This window comes from Eretmochelys imbricata, chromosome 3, assembly GCF_965152235.1.
Source record: "Eretmochelys imbricata isolate rEreImb1 chromosome 3, rEreImb1.hap1, whole genome shotgun sequence".
NCBI lineage: Eukaryota > Metazoa > Chordata > Testudines > Cheloniidae > Eretmochelys > Eretmochelys imbricata.
Genome location: NC_135574.1, coordinates 105,634,001 through 105,655,144, shown reverse-complemented (window position 1 = coordinate 105,655,144; position 21,144 = coordinate 105,634,001). Strand labels below are relative to the sequence as shown.

Sequence of the window (21,144 nt, the reverse complement as noted above, 5' to 3'; positions counted from 1 at the left end):
TCCCGCCTTTCAAGTCTGCTTGTCGAAAAACCAATTCAGGACAGGCTGTGAATAGTTTTGGTGAAACTGTATCTCCTTGTTTCACACTCCCCTCTGAATCCCCATCGAGAAAGGTATTGAACAGCAATATGTCCGTACTGCAGCCAGAGTTTGCTTCCTTTAGTAGTGTGATATATTTCATGCTGATACCCTGTTCTGAAAGAGCTTCAGGAACAGTGTTTGTCTTTACACTGTCAAACGCCTTCTCATAGCCCATGAAGGCGATGCACAAAGGGAACTTGTATTCCCCTGAATGCTCTAGTAGCTGGTTTAGAGTGAAGATGTGGTCTATTGTGCGAGAGGAAGAACTATATAAAACTCAAGTGAGCTTTTTGTGTTGCACCTGCCCAATGCTTTAGCCCCCAGCTCTGTGATTTTTTGACTGAGACATTGGTGGATGGCTTGGTGGATGAGGGATTTTCTGAGTAACAGTCCAAGTACCTCGTCATAACAAAAGATTTAATGTGGTTTTGGAGTAGTAAAAATAGTCATGGAGCAACTTGGACAATTTTTATGAGAGAAATATGCCAGCTGAAGGTTTGAACACACAGAGCTGTCTGCTTGAATACTTGAGTTATCTGTGACTTATAAGTAGCACTTGTCTTTGGCATCTGATGTCTCAGTTCTAGAGTGTGTACCTGTTGAAAATAAATTAGCTAAGAATAATAGATATTTAAGGTCAGAAGGGACTCTTTTAATCCTCTACTCTGATCTCCTGAATAACACAGGCCACAGAATTTCATCCAATAATTTCTGCATCAAGCCATAACTTGAGCCAGAGCATATCTTTTAGAGAAAAATCCAGTCTTGCTTTATAGGCTTTGAGTGCTGGAGAAAGTCCCACCACTCCCTGGTAAGTTGTTCCGATGGGTTAATTACCCTCACTGTTGTGGTGTGTGTTTGTTTTTTTTTAAAGTGCCTGTGTACTTATGTCAACTTATTTCTTTCCCAACAAGGAAATATTCCTGGAATCGAAATCGCCCTGACTTTCAGAAACTGGGACAATATATTAAGGGTGGGTGGGTGGGTGGGTGGTGAATTTAGAACTCCTGGATGATGCTGAGAGAGACACTGGAGACTTCACTTTCTAGGACTATCTTACAACAAAGGGAATGGCAGTGTAAACTTTCCACACTTCTCTTGCCAAAGTGTTTTAACTTTCATTAGGAAGGAGTAAGAGTGATGACTTCGTCAAGGTTCCTTCCCTACTCTGAACTCTAGGATACAGATCTGGGGACCTGCATGAAAAACCCCCTAAGCTTATTTTTACCAGCTTAGGTTAAAACTTCCCCAAGGTACAAACTATTTTACCTTTTGCCCTTGGACTTTATTGCTGCCGCCGCCAAGCATCCAACAAATATATAACAGGGAAAGAGCCCGCTTGGAAATGTCTTTCCCCCGCAAAATCCTCCCAAACCCTACACCCCCTTTCCTGAGGAAGGCTTGATAAAAATCCTCACCAATTTGCATAGGTGAACACAGACCCAAACCCTTGGATCTTAAGAACAATGAAATAACAATCAGGTTCTTAAAAGAAGAAGAAAAAGTAAGAGTCACCTCTGTAAAATCAGGAAGGGAAATACCTTACAGGGTAATCAGATTCAAAACATAGAGAATCCCTCTAGGCAAAACCTTAAGTTACAAAAAGACACAAAAACAGGAATATATATTCCATTCAGCACAACTTATTTTATCAGCCATTTAAACAAAACCGAATCTAATGCATGTCTAACTATATTGCTTTTTAGCCCTTTACAGGAGTTCTGACCTGCATTCCTGCTCTGGTCCAGGCAAAAACAACACACAGACAGAGAGAACCCTTTGTTTCCCCGCCCTCCAGCTTTGAAAGTATCTTGTCTCCTCATTGGTCATTTTGGTCAGGTGCCAGCGAGGTTATCTTTAGCTTCTTAACCCTTTACAGGTGAAAGAGTTTTTTCCTCTGGTCAGGAGGGATTTAAAAGTGGTTAGACTTCCCTTTATATTTATGACAACTTCTGACTTTTGGTGCTGGATTCTCCAGTTACTAAAGCCACTTTCAAGTGGCCTTAAAACAGCTGGAAATAACCAGTGAGAATTTCCCTTGTGTACACGAACTATCTGCTAACATAAAGCTGGTAGAAATGTCTCTGCTGCCTCTTGCATCAGCCACCCTCATGCGCTTGGCATAAGGTGAGAAAGGGGTATGTCCAGGATGGGGAGGGGTGCCCTGATCTTCCACTAGTGGAACGTCCCTGGGAGACTTCACTCCAGTGGTGTAAATTAGAGCTACATCAAAGAAGCTTTAAACTTGCGCCAGGGTTGTGTGGCTGAGGATCAGGGAACTGCCTCCTCTCTTTACTAATCTGAGCTGCACTGTGGCAGGGTGGGAAACCCCCTCATCTCTACCAGGCAGCATTCAAACCAGTGACTTAAAGGTGAAACACAATGGAAGAAAGTGCCTATTTTATAAGCCATCAAGTCTTAAGCTGGGAGAGCTCATAAAGGTGAGCTAAAAAATCATGCAAATACAGGGCTCCAGTGGAAATGCTGGCAGATCTAGAAATACAGTAAAACTATCAGGTGAAGCAATAATAGCTCTAAAATACTTCTCAAGCATCTATGCAGCAGACAAATATTACAGGAAACCATCAGCCAGCTTAAGAAAGAATGACAAGGAATTAGGACCAGAGAATAAGAACCCCCTGAGATATTAAGCGTTATTAAGTTATTTTGCATCTGCCTTTATAAAGAAGGCAGGCCAAGACCCAAATATAGGATCGGATTTAAGGGGAATTAGGCAGTGTAGAGATAATATCATCAATATTTTTAAGAGCTTTTAACTTATTTTAAAAACAGAAGTGGCACAAGAACCAGACAACACACGTCCAAAAAGCATTAAACAATGGCAGGCTAAAATGTTTTGAATTGGACAAATGTTTCCACACACAGCTCAAGATAAGTCGCTGAAGATTGGAAGCTGTGATCATGATATTACAGAAAGGGAAAACAAAAGTGTAGGGAATAGCAACAAGTTTAACATTGCCCATTTAACTAAATTGAAATGCAGCATCACCTGGACTTCTTGGTGTCGTGTGCTAAGGATCCTGCCGACCAGCAGTGACTAAGCCACTGGGCCAACAGGGCCCATGCCCAAGGGCCCCTATGGGGGGGGGGGCTGTAAAGATGGGTGCCCCTGTACCTCAACCTGCTCTGCCTGAAGCTCCTGCTGGGGAGCGGGGGAAGCCCCCGTGCCCTGACCCAGCTCCCAATCAGGAGTGGGGTGGGGAGGCAGGGGGTACTAAAAGTGGAAGGGTTGGGGAGGGGCACCCACTTGCTCTGGCCCAGGGCCCCACAAAGTCCTAATCTACCTCTGCTGCCACCTGGCCAGTGTTAGGGACATTGCTACCCACTTTCATAGCTCTGGATTTCTCCTCAAGCTGACTATTTCCAGAAATGCTGCACCTGAGTAGTGCAGCATTAATAGTGCATTAAACTGGTGGTTGTGTCTAACTGGACTAGCTGCCTCTTAAAGTTAGTTTCTAGTCAGAAAAAGACAGAATGGGATTTTGTATTCTCTCTCTCATTTGATCTCCATAGCTAATGTCCTCTGTTTACTTTATTTTTCTAACTGCCAGTACTGCAAACTTAACTCAGATTGAATGTCAAACCCCAGGTTATCTTGTTTCTTACATTAGTGGTAAGAAAAATTCTGCTGTTTTGGATTTTAGTTCATAACTTTAATGCATGAGTCAGACTGGAATCCAGTCATTTCTCCCATGGATATATTGCTCTGCAGTACTAACAGGAGGAAAAATTGGTTTTGTCAGTCAAGTAAGTGGATGTGAATTGAAGATACAGTGTACTGAATTAAACTGCACTGTTGTTTTCATAGTCACTTCTCTGGCCATAACTGCATTTTACTATTCCTCCTGATGTATTTGAGAATATATTAGTTTCTGGCTGAATAGCTTCATTGTTCAAGCTCACAAATTCAAAAACAGAAACAGTGAAAGGTGTAGGTGAGAGACCTCAATATTGATGCAAAAATATTAATACAAATATAAACTTTGTAACAAACCTTGCATGTTTACTGAATATTAAGATACAGCTACAAGTATGTTATAGCCAGGATAACTGGAAATATAATATGTTTAGCTAGTTATGTTAAAGCTAATCAAAGACATACCAGAAGGTTTCTGCTCCAGTCTCTCAAGAAAAAGCAAACATCAAGTGTGTAAAATATTTGTTTAGGTAGAGACCTAATTGTAAAAAAAAAAAAAAAGTGTGGAATATGTTATCAGAGCCATAAACTGAGGTTGTAAAGTGGCCATACCTTTTCTTTTCAAAGGAAAATCTTTTCTTGAAATTCCAGGAAAAACACATGTAGTTGGAAATTTTTTTAAACTTTATTTCTTAAATGTTGAAATGACAAAGGCATTTGTCAAATGCAGATTAGTAAATATTTTAGCTAAATGCAAACTCCTAATATCATTACTATATAAATAATAAAATGCTTTATGTATCAACATGGAACCTAATAATCTTGCTAAATTAATTACTGAAGTAAGAAGCCATTTAAGTATAGAATACTTATATTAATGGGGAATAAAATAATTACTGGGAGTGTGCAAGTAAACGTTTACCCAACTAGGGATGACAAGAGAAACCATTGTTCCAAAAACTCTTGTATAGTCAAATTAACCTAAAAACTTTCTTAAAGTTATTTAATTTTAAAAGACTGTTTTGAGAACTGAAAATCTTTAAAATAAAAGAGCAAGAGTGTGTGTTTGTACTTTCTGAAAACAGAATTTCATTACCTGTCAAACTCCAAAAAAATAGAATATTTTAGAGGATGGACTGAATAAAAAGAGTTAAAACAAAGGCAACTAAAGAAATGTCTATTCATTAATGAACTACATGCTCATAAGATGAGGAGGCTCCTAAGGATTACCCATGAAAACATGGAGCCAGTGAGAGAGTGACAGCAACCAGCTTGAATCTAAACAAACCTGAAAGATGTTTTCCAATAATTTAATGGAAAATAAGAGTATATAAAAGACTCTGAAGTGAGCGCATGTCCATCCATCTCTATAAGCAAGCTGCCACTGACAGACAAGGATAAACCTCCCCAAAACGTCAGCATGCATTGGTGAGAGAACAGTAACTTAGCCCTGGTCTACGCTGGGGGTGAGGGAGGGAGGGGAATCAATCTAAGTTACGCAACTTCAGCTACGTGAAAAACGTAGCTGAAGTCGACGTACTTAGATCGACTTACCGTGGTGTCTTCACTGCGGTGAGTCGACTTCTGCTGCTCCCCCGTCAACTCCGCCTGCGCCTCTCGCAGCAGTGGAGTACAGGAGTCGATGGGAGAGCGCTCGGGGTGGGGGTGAGGGGATCAATTTATTGTGTCTAGACTAGATGCGATAAATAGATCCCCACTGGATCAATCACTGCCTGTCAATCCAGCAGGTAGCGTAGACATACCCTAATACACTGCCAAGTGATTGGATTTATAGCCCTTGTAATGTTTTTATTGGAATACTGAAATGCTGTTTCAATTTAAAAGATTAACAGTTTCTCCTGTTGTTTACCATACATTTTGACCATGTATTCCTGAAGAGGAGACCGGAGCTAAACAGAAGAATAGTGAGATTTAATTGGCCATGGTTCTTAGTATTTTTAATTAGTCTGTTTTAAGACAACTCCCTAAATGGCTTCTTCTAAGTAACTAATTTAAATATTTTCTTCCACTTCATAGGATTTAGTTTAGGTTGCTTGCTTTGTCCAATTATGGACAGTTTAGGTTATTAACTAGACAGATTTTGTCCTTAAACAAATTATTTTGCCATATATAAACTGTTTTAAGTATCTAATGAGATACTAAAACTGAATTCATGGTAATTTGGGGAAACAATATACTTTGGTCTTAACTTACGGAGAGAAAAATGACCCATCAAAGGCAGGTTCACTCTCAAGGGTATAATCTCTCTGTTTAAAAAATGTCCACAGAAGAACATACAAAAGAGACTGTAATGGAACTAACAAATTTATCACTTGTATTCTGTCATTCATGTTGTCTTGTTTGTTTTTCATGTTGTTCCTTTAATAATAAAATAGCTATGGTTAATAATTGTGATTATTTTGTTTGGTCCTGATCATGGTGTTTCCTGAGGTATGTAAAAACACCTGTGACTAAATAGTGGGAGGCACGCCTGGAGTTGGTAGTGAGAGAAACAATCCTTAAGAACTGGTCTACCATTTCTTGTTTCTCTGGGCTAAAAATATTTAGTCAACTTTTTAAAAATAAAATGACTTGTCCTCTGTCAGGAAAGAGGGCCTGCAGCTGGGCCTGGGATCGGCTAGCTAACCTCAGCTGCAATCCCTAATCAGTCAGCCTGATTGGCTGAATAGCACTGCCAGAACTGCTCTTAAACCCAGCAATAACACTTGGCTGGTGGCTGCTCAACGCTTATGCCTGCAACTGAAATGTCTCTTGTGCTTGCCTTGTTCCCTGCCTTGCTCCTTTGCTCAGTTTCTGACTCTGGTTCCTGCTTTCAGCTCTGACCACTAGGCATGCCTAGCCATGTGCTGGTCCATGACAGCATCCAACAATTTAAAGCTACCCCTTTCCACCACACAAAGGTATATTAGTCTTAAAATAACTTTGCTTTAATAATCTAAATGAATGCGTGTTGCATAGGTGAGGAAATGAGTTTTCAGAAATCGCTCTGAACTTGACAGTATCCATTTAACATGGTAATGACAACTTGTTGTATGCAAAACACTTTGTAATGAAAAACAGATATTCCAGACTATGGCTAGAAGATGACATGTTGCATATTTATGCTTTGTTTTGAATGGTGGGCACAGTCAATATACAGAATTATTGTTTCCCCTCTTGTATTACTTTTTTGTATCTGACATAAAAGTGAATTAAATAGAATGGGAATCCAGGGGTGGGATGCAGGAAGCAGGTTTATAAGACGGTTACCTCTGAACTGGCTTGTGCTCTACTATTTTTCATCCCTGTGCATATCCTTCTTCCTGTTTAGGATGCTTTAGTATGCTAGATGGCTGGTAATGATGCTTTTGAGGAATGGATTCACCCCTAGTGCATGAAAACACAGAAGTCCACAATAAGAAGTAGGTTTACAATAGTGCTGTGCAGCAATTGCTTCACGAGAAGCATACCAAAGGATTGGTGGAGAGATGCTAGTCTGAACCTGCCCCAAATTCAAGGAGAGATAGGGAAGGCTTTGGATGAGAGACTCTATGCGCTTTTTTTTTTTCCTGCCTGGAAGAATTATGGCCCTTGTTTCTCAAGGGTGGTGGATTTAAATGTGGGGAAAGCCAGGTGGAAAAACTGCTGCAGTTTCGGAGATGGGCATTAAGGGAAAAAGATACATCCTGGGCTCTTCAGAACTTTGTCTGCTTGGCTGTTCTTAAGTAATGATTTACATACTGGGATGTCTTGTTTGACTTTGAGTATTACAGGCCTGTGTTCTTGTTTTACGCTGGTATTTTATTTTTGACAATGAACTCTCTATTCGATTAGAATGGGAGCTGAGTGAATAGTTCAGGAAAATAAATTTATTTTGACCATTTCACACCCTCTCTTTATTCACTTTCCCAAACATTCATGGAAAAGGCTCAGATTTTATTTACACAAATGTTAGTGGGAAAACTCTTTCTTTCCCTCCCGCAACCCCTCTGCAAGAACTTCTCTGAACTGCTTGAGAGAATCAGACCTCAAGATCCTTATTCACCCCCCTCTTCCTGTTTTTTTACTGAAGCTATGATCATCCAGTCAAGGAAGAGAAATGATACCATGTGATCAATCACATAGTGTGACTCCTGAATAGCAAATAGCCGTAACTCACAGCAGACCCTTTACAAGCATTCCATAGGCTGAAACTCATTCATGTTGAGCAATGAGTAAATGTGAACATACACATTCATAGGAATTGCAATCTGTTCATGCATAATTTGTGAACAGAAAAGGGACTCCGTTCAATTAATACATTGTTTTCAATGAACTGCTCCCCCAATTCTTATGACAGTAACAATTTTACCTAGAGCTGGGTTTTTAAAAAAATGTTTATTTTCAGTTTTTCCAAATTAAAACATTTTAATATTTAATTGTTTGGTCAGTTGAGTCTAATGATGGGATTTGTATGTGCAGGGGGGGGGAGGGGTGAATTTAAAAACAAAAACAATAAAAACTTTTTTGGGTAGGTGAAAATCTCTGGTGTTGGGAGAAAAGGGTACTTGTCTAAGAAAAATGTTTGTTCTGTTTTGAACAGCGCTGTCTTCAATCAGCATGGTAATAATGACTCTAAAGAAAAACCACCACCAAGTGTCTATAATCTTTGAAATAAGGCAATAAATATTCTTACTGGCAACTTGTTACAAACCAGAGAATTTTTTAAAATGCATTCACTTAAGTGTTGATGCCTTGAGGCTATTCAGCAATAGTGAAATTTAAAAGCACTGTACCAGAAGCATAGTAGGAATTTTCACTTATAAAGGGAATCTCTTGAACTGTGTTTAAAGTATAGCCGGTCACAGCTAGAGTACTAGTGAATATTCATGAGCTAGCTTGCAGCAAAGAATGGGTGCCAAGGGCCAGTTCAGTGCGCAAACATAAAGCAATTTTATTTAAGAGTTTTTAGTTTATAAGCTCCTACGGTGCAAAGCAGATCTTCAGTCTAGCTCATTTGCTTTCTTATACCCAGAGTAACTAAACTTGCGTTGCTTTTCAACCTGTATGTATTACTGGAGATCAGGACTCTGCACGTGCACGACTTTGCACAATGAAGCCTCCATGTGTAAAAAGGAAATAATACAGCACGTACATACAATTAATTTACTCCAGTTTGCATCTTTAGATTCTCAAACTAACCACATCCAGATCACTATTTGCACTCTTGTTGGCAGCCTTAGCGGAGAGGCCAAGAAACAGAGATTGGCCTTCAAGCTTTAGGAGGCCTTTTTAATAACTGGGGCACTGCAGTTCTCAAATTCTCCTTGTAAGGACCAGCAAATGCTTATTAGGAGAGCTTATGCACACATCATAGTCTTATTCGGAGCATCTAGCATCTTTTTGGAGAGAGAACTGTACATAATTATCTTTCAAATCACCATGAATTCACTTCCATAAATACTCCACATATCTGCTAAGACTGTAATTTTTAATGAACTCCAAACTTCACCAAATTCAAACAAATGTGCATAAGTGTATAAATAAATAACAATTTTACAGTGGTCTAGGGAGAAGTTTGCAAAACTTATAAAAACGTTCAAAAAACAAATTTCTATTTTTACATGAACTTTGGAAGTGGTGAACAGAAATGAATTTGGAATCTACTGATTGGTGGAGTTCTGAAAATCATGGCTTATCTGTATATTTATTACTTTACTGCATTGTCAGACACAAATCAACTGGATGAGCCTGAGTCATCAAACCTGACCTAAAATAAGTTTGCTTTCGTGATCTAACTGGTCAATAACCATTTAGCACTTAAAAATAAGTACCCACCTACCAACAGGCTCAGACAGGTCATGTGCTGAATTGATCTAAAATAACTTCATGTGATTCTAGAGATGAGTTAATTCACATTTGCGGTGGAGGTATTGATTTTGATTGGAACCATAGTTTTGGGGTTTCTGGATTCAGGCCCATTATGACAAATCAATGTTAATTTACTTAGAATCCACACTTGATATCGAGTAGGCATAATATTAAAATGAAATTATAGGAAAATGAGACTTGACTTAAGTGGGACATTGAAGTGGCTTTAGGCATAACTTCAGCCAGGGACCAATTAATATCTAAAGCAGATACCACTATGTTAGGGCAGGGTGAGAGATGCTAACTCTGAATAAAATACAAAAAGCACTATGTGCGGGGGAAATAAACTGAATTCTGGATGTGCTCTTGTCACCACTGAAATTTGAACAAACATCCATCTTTCAAATGTACATGGGATTACAAACAAATAGGAACCCCAAACTGTTTGTCCAAAGATGGATTTGAGAAAATAATCAGTGAGCAAGAGATTGACAATGACACTCCTCATCTCTTTGGAGAGGACAGCTGTGTAAATACCCTTCTGGGAGATAACTGTCATGACAAGTCACCCTTAATCGTGTAAAATCACTGGCAAATATAACTGGGCCAACTAGAAGTGAAACCTGAGGCCAGAGGCTGGGTCTCTGATGCTATCAAGGTAGAGTAACAAGATAGAAACAGCTTGGTGGAGAGGCTGAGTTCTTTAGGGTTGTAAACATGTTGCTACTTCAGTCATTTTAGTTAAAAGTCGACCTCTCTAAATGAATTTGCCATTTTAAGGCTAGAGATGTATGCACACCTTACTCCGGTGAAGTGAGCTGTAGCTCACGAAAGCTTATGCTCAAATAAATTGGTTAGTCTCTAAGGTGCCACAAGTCCTCCTTTTTTCTTTTTGCGAATACAGACTAACACGGCTGCTACTCTGAAACCTCTCTTGTATTGTGATTTCTCCTGTCATACATTTTGTTTTCAGTAAGATTACTTTTGCGTGATGTTTTTGGGCTGCATTCTGTAAGGGAAATAACCTATATGTCGTTATTGCTTACAGTATGAGTGTCTACATAATAACTCAATTCATAGAATGTTTTCATGAAGCCATTGTATAATTCCTGAGCCCTGACTACACAAGTGGCTTAGTACTGTTGTAACTGCACAATTGATCAAAAATGGGTACTACTTTTCCTCCACAGTGTGGAATTACATGTTACGGAGTAACATAAATTGCATTTTTTTTGTAAGCGTTGTTAGACAGTTGCTGAGTAAATTCCACTGCCCGCATATTTCCTCCAGTTCCTTTAATCCTATTTCTGTATCTAAACACCTAAATTTACATTTGTTTGAAACACAGAATAGTTTTCTCACAGTTTAATTTATTTTTTTTTCTAAATCTTTATACATTGCACGTCATGTCCAGCACTGACAGGTTACAGGGTTTGATTTCTTTTTAAACTTTTAAATAACAAAACAAAATAAAACCATCAGCCCCCCACAACTTATGGGACTGCACATCTGCTTATCAGCTGCATGAATAGCCAGCTGTGCCACCAGTTGCCACGATGTCTGTTTCTACTTAACCCAAAATGTTTGAATCACCTCTGCTCCTTTCTGCTTGTCACACTGAGTCTCATTGCTGCACTGAAAGGCAGACTGCAAAATCTTGATATACTGATTATAGTCCTGACTCTGAGCCTACTGGTGGTATTCACCAACAATACTTTTTAGGCCTCGTTTCTTGTTCACTTTTCCTGAGATCTGTGTCATTACATTACAGTGAGTTTGTTAATAGAGATGCTTCAAATTAAGTTACTGCAATTACCAAGAACTCAATTAAAAAACAAACAAACAAAGGAAGAGATTTCTGTGATAAAAGCCCTTTTGGTAATTGGCATATATCCAGTACAGTTTGCCTCCCTTCATAGCTGATAGCCCACATCCTAGATTCAGCTCTCTAAATTGAAGGACACTCACTTAGGTTAATTTAGGAGGTACATCATTCATTTTATCCCCACAATTCCTCTCATCCCACACCAACCTGGTATTTGTTGCTGTGAATTGAGGTTAGAAATGCTGCATCATTAAATGTGTTAAAGTAATCCCACATCAACCCAAGCTCCTTCCTCCATTAATTTTGTTGTTTCCTTGTTTGAAAATTTTGTCACTAATGTTAATGACTAGTGGTCTCATGTTTATGCCTTGACGGGTTGCAAGCTTCAGCCAAAGGTGTTTCCTTAGGAAGTTTATTTACTGTTGGTTGACCAGTGTGTACTCTATTCATAAGGAGGCACTGGATCCTGAGAAAACTCAGTGTGAGCCTCTCCCATAGGAGGTTTCATAGTGGCCTCCTCATAGGATGGAGGCAAGCTTACAGTGAGGAAGGTGGCTTCAGGGAGCAGAGTGGAGTAGTGGAAGTTCTGCTCACTGTTCCAGGGCAGCACCGAAAGGAAATCAGACACATCACGCTCAGGTAGGTGCTCTGGGAGATCAATACTGAAGATCTGCCCCTGGGGGCTAGGTCGCTGGCAGCGGCGATATAGGAAGAGCAGCAGGAATGCCAGGAAGAGCAGCATGGTGGCAGGCAGGATGATGCATAGAAATGGTTCTATGTCCTCTTTGGTGGAGCTGATCTGATGTCTGCTCTGTAATGAAAACAAACAAGGAAACTTCTTCAGTTTGAAATCTCTCTTTTGGCTCCCTTTTTACTTTAACTGTTGGATACATACATCCCCGCTCCTTCATTCACCAAATGCTTCTGCTTCTATTTATTTGGTGATCTCCTATCTTCCATAGTAGCTGTTCTCAAACTGTAGTATGTAGATCAGTGGTCTGCAGAGCCCACCCTGGTAATCCACAAAATGAAACCCTTTGAGAACCAAGGTCTGGCAGAATTGATGTATTGGGGGTGGGGGAGGAAGGGTTTAGAGGAAGATCTCTCTGAAGTGGTCCACAGAAGGAAAAAGGTCAGACAGCCACTGCATGAAGCCCATAACTTCTGTTTGAGCAATAACATATCTTTAGGCCTGGCAGGATTATATTATTATTGGTGAATGTGGGTAAATGCCAAGTTCACCATACACACAGAAACTGATGAAAAAACATTTTCCACTGATGACCAAAACTTACAGACTGGCAATGTAAGAAAAATGCTGCTTGAGAACTTTAGAGTTTGATATAAGGATATTTACTTTGTGTATATTGACATGATGTCGACAATTTGTGTGTTAACGGTTATAAAGCTTTAACTTTTTGAATCTCAGAATCTACAGTCACAAAATAATTGTCACTTGCCTATTACCTGACCCTCACATAATTTCCAACAACTGTGTAAAAATTTAAGTATTTAAATGGAGAAAAATAAAATGCTTAAAACCAGTAATTTTACTCTGCCACAAAAATTTAAATTGATTAAAAATTGGGGGGGAAAATGCTTAAAAACAAACTGTTGGTTGAAATATTTTAAAAAAAAATCGAATTCTGCCAAGCCGACACATTTCTTAGAAAGACATTCAATCATCATTTTAAGGCTTCAAGTGATGGAGAATTCACCACATCCATGGGTAAATTATTGTAATGGTCAGTTACCCTCATTGCTAAAAATCTGTGCCTTTTTTCTAGTCTGAATTTGTCTGGCTTCAGCTTCCAACCATTGGCTTTTGTAGTGCCTTCTTCTGCTAGATTAAAGGCCTATCTGCTATCAGACATCTCTTCCCCAGGTGAGTACTTATAGAATGTGATCAGGTCACCTCTTAACCGTCTCTTTGATAAACTAAATAGATTGAGCTCCTTAAGATACTCATTATAAAACAGATTTTTCCAGACCTCAGATCATTGGTATAGCTTTTCTGAACCCATTCCAATATTTCAATGTCATTTTTGAAGTGTGGACACCAGAACTGGACACCGTGTTTCAGTAATGGTCTCTCTAGTGCCATATACAGAGAGAAAATCACCTCCCTACTCCTACTTGGCATTCCCCTGCTTATATATCCAAAAATTGTGTTTGCCTTTTTAGCCACAGCATTGCACTGGGACCTCATGTTCAGTTGTCTATGTACCATGACCCTTCCACCTATACTATTCGGTTATAAATATGCGATCATGAAGAAGTAACAAGTCAGAAGAAAGTAAAATTAAATTTCGGCTCCCTCTAGCAAAATGGAGCGTGTAGAACAGTGGTTGTCAACCAGGCATCCAGCAGGGGCCACAAGCAGATTTCAGGGGGGCTGCCGAGCAGGGCCGGCATTACACTTGCTGGGGCCCAGGGCAGAAAGCTGAAGCCCTACTACAAGGGCCTGAAGCTAGGGTTGCCAGGCATCCGGTTTTCAACCGGAACGCCTGGTTGAAAAGGGACCCTGAACCTTCCGGTCGGCGCCGCCAAATGGGCTGTTAAAAGTCCAGTGGTCGTACAGCAGGATACCGGGGCTAAGGCTAGCTCCGCGCAGCTTCAAGAAGTGGCTGCCAGGTCCTTGCGGCCCCTAGGCACATGGGCAGCCAGGGAGGCTCCGCACGCTGCCCCTGCCCCTAGTGCCAGCTCCACAGTTCCCATTGGCCAGAAACTGTGACCAATGGGAGCTGTGGGGGCGGCATCTGCTTCCTGGGAGCCATGGTAAGTACCACCAGGACCCTGTACCTACATTCCCTGTAAGCTGGGCAGCTGGCTCTCAAGGGCCACGCAGGCAAGTGGGGAGAGGTGCCCCTCCTCGGCCCAGGCCCGCCAGAGCTGTCATGGAGAGGCACCTTTCACCCAGCCCCAAGCTGCTGTGGTGAGAGAGGGCTGGGGGGAATCCTCTCTCTCTCTCCCCACCCCAGCCCCAGGGCAGCCTGTATCCCAAACCCCTCATTTCCAGCCCCACCCCAACCCTCTTTCCCAGCCCTGTGCCCCCTCCTACACCCCAAACCCCTCAGCCCCACCCCCACCACATGAATTTTGTTATGTGCACCAATGTGAAGGTGATATGTCAAACAAAATATATAACAAAATTCATTCCGCGCATGGAAGTAAAAAAAAAATTAGAGGGAACACTGCCCTGCACCCTAGCCCCCTCCTGCACCCAAACCCCTCGGCCCCACCCCAGAACTTGTGCCCCCATCTGGAGTCCTCATCCCCCCTGAACCTCAACCCCCTCCCCCAGCCCAGAGGCTTCTCCTGCACCCCCAGCCCAGAGCCCATACATCCCCCAACACCCCTGTGCCATTCCAGAGCCTTCTCCTGCACCCCAAACCTCCTCCCTTGCCCCACTCTAGAGCCCAACCCCTCCAGCCAGAACTCTCACCCCTCCTATACCCTAACCCCAGCCCAGTGAAAGTGAGTGACGGTGGGAGACAGCAAGTGATGTGGGGTGGGGAGATAGAGCGAGTGGGGCCTTGAGGAAGGGGCGGGGTGGGGCAGGGGCGTCCCGTTTTGTTTGATTAGAAAGTTGGCAACCCTGGGGCCCAAGTCTCTTCTCCCCCCACCCCCCCAAAAAAGGGGGGCTGAAGTTGAATCCTGACTACCTCAGCTTTGCAGGGCCCCGTGTGGTGTGGGGCACTGGGCAATTGCCCTGATTGCTACCCCCTAACGCGGGGCCTGGCTTTTATATGCAGAAAAACAGTTGTGGCACAGGTGGGCCTTAGAGTTTTTATAGCATGTTGTGGGGGCCTCAAAGAGAGAGAGATTGAGAATCCCTGACTTAAACCAAACTTTTTTTCCAGGTGGTTGCTAATTGTGTCCTCATTTTCTGAGTGCCTGACATGAGGACTTGGGGTTTGGAGAGCCCAAATTAGGGGACATTTTGAACCTAATCTCTCAGTCTCAGTTTCCCAGTTGTAGTACCCCCTCATCTCCCTGGGGTGTATGAAAATAAATTCTTTCATATCTGTAAAGCACTCAGATACTGTAGTGATGAACACCATACAATAGCCTATGAGGAATTAATAATTCAAACCTTGCTCTGAAGATTGAATAGTTTATAGTAAATAGGGCCTGGGGCCGCACCAAATAATGAGAAAACAGTGTATTGAATGCTGCTCATTAAATGAGCACTGTCCATCCTGTCCTCTGGATGAGGCAGGGCACCTCTGGAAAAAGAGCACATGACCATGTCATGACAAGACTATCATAATGTGTGCACACACAAGGGGACTAAATTAAGGTTTTACAGGCAACTTTACCTCTGACATTTCCCAACTTTCGGGGGCTTGACTTTGAGCGCATAATATTATTTTGGTGTAGTTTTGTGTGTTGAATATAGATACTAAAATATGAACTAGCTGGTATTCAAAATGATCAGTCTGGTTTTGTCTCTTTGAATTTGAGGGGGAGGGGCAATGGATTCCTCTTTCAAAACTGATCGAGAGGTTAAGGAACAGATTATCAACTGTCTAGCCCTTTGTGTAATTACTTACACCAGTGAAAAGCTGGTGTAAATCACTACCAAGCCTATTCAGTAACGTTTCACATCTCTGCATTTGCTTTGCACAGATAAAAAAGACTCCCCAAGGGAAGTATGTTGTGAAGAATCAGGTTCTAGGTAACCAATGCATTATTTGGATATTTTTAATCAAAAGTGCATTATTAAGGCCAGGGCTGCAGTCCTCACTTGAGTCATAATTCACATTTGACCTCTTTGTCTGGGATACAGAAGAGGAGAGATTATTTTGATATGCCTCATGCCAAACACTTTACATTATCTTTGTAAACACTAGAGAGATTGATCCAAGAATCATTTAGAGCTAGTAAATTTCTTATAGGCATACCTGAATACTAAAAACCTATCTCCTGGAAAAGAGTATTTGGAGACTATTTGATTTATCTGTTATAGACTTTCTATATCCCCTTTTCTTAAATTATTTCATTATTATTATTATTATTATTATTACTAAAGAAAGCTGCATGATATAAAGACTTGTCTGTCCCTTTAAGAAGCAAAGTATTTCATGTAGATCTATTTGAAAAAGTTTTGAACAGAAATATTTTCATGCAATTTAAAAAAAAATCACCTTTTAAAAAATCTATTTTCCTCCAAAGTGCTGAGAAGCGAAATAGCAGAAATGTACAAGTGCATGGGTACCAGAAAGTGAAACTGTCTAAAAACAAATAACACTAAGTTGCAGTGTCTAGATGAAAAAGCAAAGAACATGCACTGAGAAACTCCTTAAAATTTAAATGATGGCATTCTCTGGACTCATTTGCTCCTGCTGCTTGTCCTTCATTTATTTCATAGAGTCTAAGGCCTGAACACTGTGGTCATCTAGCCTGACCTCCTGTATAACACACGTGACTTCCCAAACTAGAGCATATCTCTTAGGAAAACAGCCGATCTTGACTTTTTTAGAATTGCTAGTGAGGAAAGATCCGCCATGACCCTTGGTAAATTCTTCCGCTGATGCCAACAGCCTCTGTGTGTGATGACATAGTTAGTTGTTGTGGATATTATGATATCCTAAACAAAGGATTATGACTTTGAGTGAGAAAGAAGCAACAGGAGCAGATGAGCTTCTCTTCTATTCATGAGAAATGGCCTTTGTAATAAAGGAAGGGGGAAGGAGAAACTAAGAAAATTGTGAGAGACGCTTCAAAAATTGGTTTCAGAGTAGCAGCCGTGTTAGTCTGTATTCACAAAAAGAAAAGGGGTACTTGTGGCACCTTAGAGACTAAAAATTAAGTTTCCATTGGCATACACTGGTTTATAGAGCTTCAAACATAAATAACTTCCTGTGAAATGTATCCTCTCTCCCTTAATTTACATCCCATGAGGAACGGAAAGAAAGGGTTAAGTTTCAAACAACTGAGCACTGGAAAGAAACATAAGGCGTAAAGCCTGTCATTAGAAGTCAGCCTGTAATTGTTTTAACATGCTGGGTATGCACTACTGCCAGCTTGCCAGTTACATGACCTTTGTCAGTTTGGATGGGCTTTTCACCCATCTTAGTTGGTAAAGGAATGAAAATAGAGAACAGATGAGTTTGTATCCATTTCCATAAGGAGGAACTCAATTGTCAACTCTATTTAGATAAAATAAAACTTGTCACTATCCACAGACAGACTCATTGTAGATGATGACTTAATAAGGGAAGTTATGAGAAGGTGTGCCCCCTAGAATGATGTAGGGGTGGAAAGGAGATGCCTGGCTGCTGAGTTCCTACTAAAATTATTATTTTAAATGCTGCTATATTGCTAATGATTTATTAGGACACCCAGAGCCTTGGATAGTATATTTGAATTATTGTAAATCTAAATATATATGAAACAGGAGACGGACTGAATGATGAATTGAATATATTCATGCTTTTTTAAGGAGGCGCAGGCGATAAACAAGAAGGCAGAATTTCCAAAACTTCCAATCAGAAGTCATTTGGATTTGTGCTCCTAACTCACTTAGGCACCCTTGAAAAATGTCACCTTCATTTTTTAATAGGTTTCTTTTATTTTTTTTAAAAACAGTTTTCACAGCATTATTGAATGTTAAATTGATTGACACAGAAAATATTCATTTGATGTGTATCTATATAAATATGTAATGTATAAAATCCTATTTTAATAGTAATTATCTGTCTATATAAACATTATTTTGTTACAGAGTAACGTTAATCTCAATTTTCAAAGTTATTCATATGTCTGTTAGCATGGAAGCACAACAGGAGTGAGTTTGTTTGTTGCAAAGAATTTATATTTTATTTTTCATCACGGGTCACTTTTGTTGACAAAAGGATGTTCGTTTAACAGGATGAAGGCTTTGCCATCTATTATTGTTCTGGTAGTGCCAGTAATGGGCTAGTTCTGTTTAACTTAATCTGGAATTAGTTACCATCTCAGGGACATAAAAAACCCCACTTTCCTTATTTTGTTTTGTTCCAGTGTGCTTGATGTCTTGTTTGCTGCAGCTTTCAATCTCATTCCTGGTGTAACTCTGCTCAACTTGGTGGATTTACATCAGGGTTAACCTTGCACCTTTAAAGCGGAGACTGGTTTCAGTACATCCCAGGCAACAATGGAAAAGCAGGCTGTGTTTTCATCTCTGACAGACGTTTCCCTTCCCCCACATCCCTACATATTTCCCCTCCACTAAGAAGTAATCATTGTAAAGCTTAGAGAACAAGAGTTCATTGCTGAGTACTACTCACTCTAACAGCTGTAGAAGGGCTTCTAGGGATCAGAGCCAAAGAGTGCGTGTGTATATATTTAAAAACAAAAGAAAGGAAGTATAAAATGTAGAATGCAGCATACTCATTTTTTAATTCATTTGGAAAATGAAACTTCTTTTGCTGCCTATAACTGCAAGTTTTTCCTTAAGTTTTAAAGCTTAAATATATTTGTGTTTTTGTAGGAGAAAAGCAAGCTAAATGCAATGAGGAAATTCATCAACTTTCTGTAATTAAATGCTATCTCTGTTTCCATTGGTATAAATTCTACTGTCCCAACATCCAGTCATTACCACTGTCACATACACCAAGGCATTTCACAAAAAAAGCCAAAGAACATTGCCAAAAGAGAAGCCATGGTACTGACCTGCAACTGTGTTTCCAGAAGTGGCACACCTGGTTCACTAGTTAACCAGTCGTAGTTTCCCCTGTCAGCATGTCCAAATTTCCTCCAGCTGCTACCTAAGAGCCACCTCATGCTTTCATTAACCTGAAACTCCGTTTTAGTCCTTCCACCTTGCTTCACAGCTTTAACCAGTGCCCTCACCTCTTAGTCCAGACCCAGATGGGAGGCTCTCAGCTAATGATCCTTTATAAATTCTTCCCTGTTGACAGTGGTGAGGAGGGGAAAGAGTGAAAAACCAACCAAATAGATCTCAGATGCTACTCTCAGTTCCAACTCAATCTCTCTGGATTTGCTTCGTTGGCCTACATTACCAGAAAAGCTGGCATCAGGTATCAGGGACGGGGTAGCATTCTGATTGGAGAGTTCCCTGCACTAGGATTATTAAAGTGGAATTTGCATGTGAATCTGTTACCACATGGTCCTGACTCTTTGTGGATAAATAATTTTCTAAATTTAGATATCTAATAAATATCTTTTTGGGGTGTTTTAAAGAGTTCCTATGCCAGAGAGAAAGTTCCGTGCACCTTGTAAGAAAGGGGGAGAGGGGGAATCAAGCCAAATTTTCTCTTTACCTTTGCTGGAACACACAGTAAACAGTGAGCGGTTTCTGGGTAGAGAGGCAAGGACATAAGGCTGAATGCTCTGCTGAATTATTTAGAAGCATTAGAATGTAGATGTTAATGATAAATCCGGTGAGCAATCTCTGTCAGCAAAGGCTTTGGTCACTGAGAATGTATGATTACTTTTAATAATTATAACAAATCTGATAACTGCTTAATTCTGCCCTTGTTTACTCCTTTTTAGGATAAGCATCATTAGACTGAAATCAGTTTAGTTTTTTTTTTTTTTTTAAAAATCCCAACAATGTGTATTCACATCTCATTGAGGTGGTATTTAGCTAGAGATAGGTGGAGGGAGGACTATTTTTTGGAAAAGTGGACAGGTTATTTTTTCATTCTGAGTAGGAGGAGAGACTGTTAGTAATTGCTCCTGCAGTTGCACGTACTTTCAGTATCCAGACAGGTTTGGTTGTGCAGGCAAGAAGGAACATAGCCTAGAGATGGGAACACAGGTCTGGGTGGCAGGATTTCTGGCTTTTATTCCCTTCTCTGATACAGCCTTACATTTTTCTTCTCTAATTTAACACTCTAAACAGGCTTTGAGCCTGATTCTCCAGTAAAAGGCAACGGGAGCTGTGGGTACTCAGCCCAGCTGAAAATCAGGCTCATACAATAAGGTATTCCATGCACACAGTTTAAGGGACGTACGTGTGTGTGTATGTGTGTATATATATATGTGTGTGTGTGTGTGTATAATATATAAAATCACAAAAAAGTCATAAAAGAACATTATGAAGGTTGCAAAGTCGAACACTGAAAATTTAGGAACTGCCAGAATTATGGTTGCTTGTGCAACCTTAAATTAGTCCCCTCATGCCTATGCGTTACAATAGCCTTTCATTACAGGACACCTGTCTCATTCATTGCACAGAATGGCCCTACTCTGGTGACGAATGAGGGTTGCGTAATGAGGTAAACTGTTTGCAGGGCCCTTTGTCATTTGTTGCAGAAGTTGGAAAGTGTGTAGTGAATGAGTCAGGGGGGTGAAGGAAGAGAAAAGATGGCCTCATGATTAAGGCACTAGAATGCCACCCTGGGGAATTGGATTCTATCCTAGACTCTGCCACAGAGTTCATATGTGATGCTGGGCAAGTCACTGCAACCAAATTCTTCACTAGTGGTCACTGATTGTTCTTTATTTTGCAGATGTCTTACTTGAGACCTTGGGTCTAATTTACAGAAATGCTCAGCACTCATAGCTGCAACCAAAGTCAATGGGAACTGTGCTTTGAACACATGAAGTGCTGTATAATACTAGGTTTCAGAGTAACAGCCGTGTTAGTCTGTATTTGCAAAAAGAAAAGGAGTACTTTTCCAATTAACCAATTTATTTGAGCAGAAGCTTTGAGACACTTAGGACCTGATTTTTCAGAATAATTAGTATTATATAAAGATGCATATAAAGATGCAAT

General features: G+C 40.4%; 1 protein-coding gene across 1 annotated transcript; it reads right to left on the bottom strand.

Moving 5' to 3' along the window:
- Positions 1-11,856: 11,856 nt before the first annotated feature.
- SMIM28 (small integral membrane protein 28) lies at positions 11,857-19,184 on the bottom strand. Its single transcript, XM_077811773.1, has 2 exons — positions 19,074-19,184; positions 11,857-12,225 (listed from the first exon to the last, which is right to left on the bottom strand). Exons 1-2 carry the CDS (start codon positions 19,182-19,184, stop codon positions 11,857-11,859), a joined length of 480 nt encoding a protein of 159 aa, XP_077667899.1.
- Between the last annotated feature and the right edge of the window lie 1,960 nt (positions 19,185-21,144).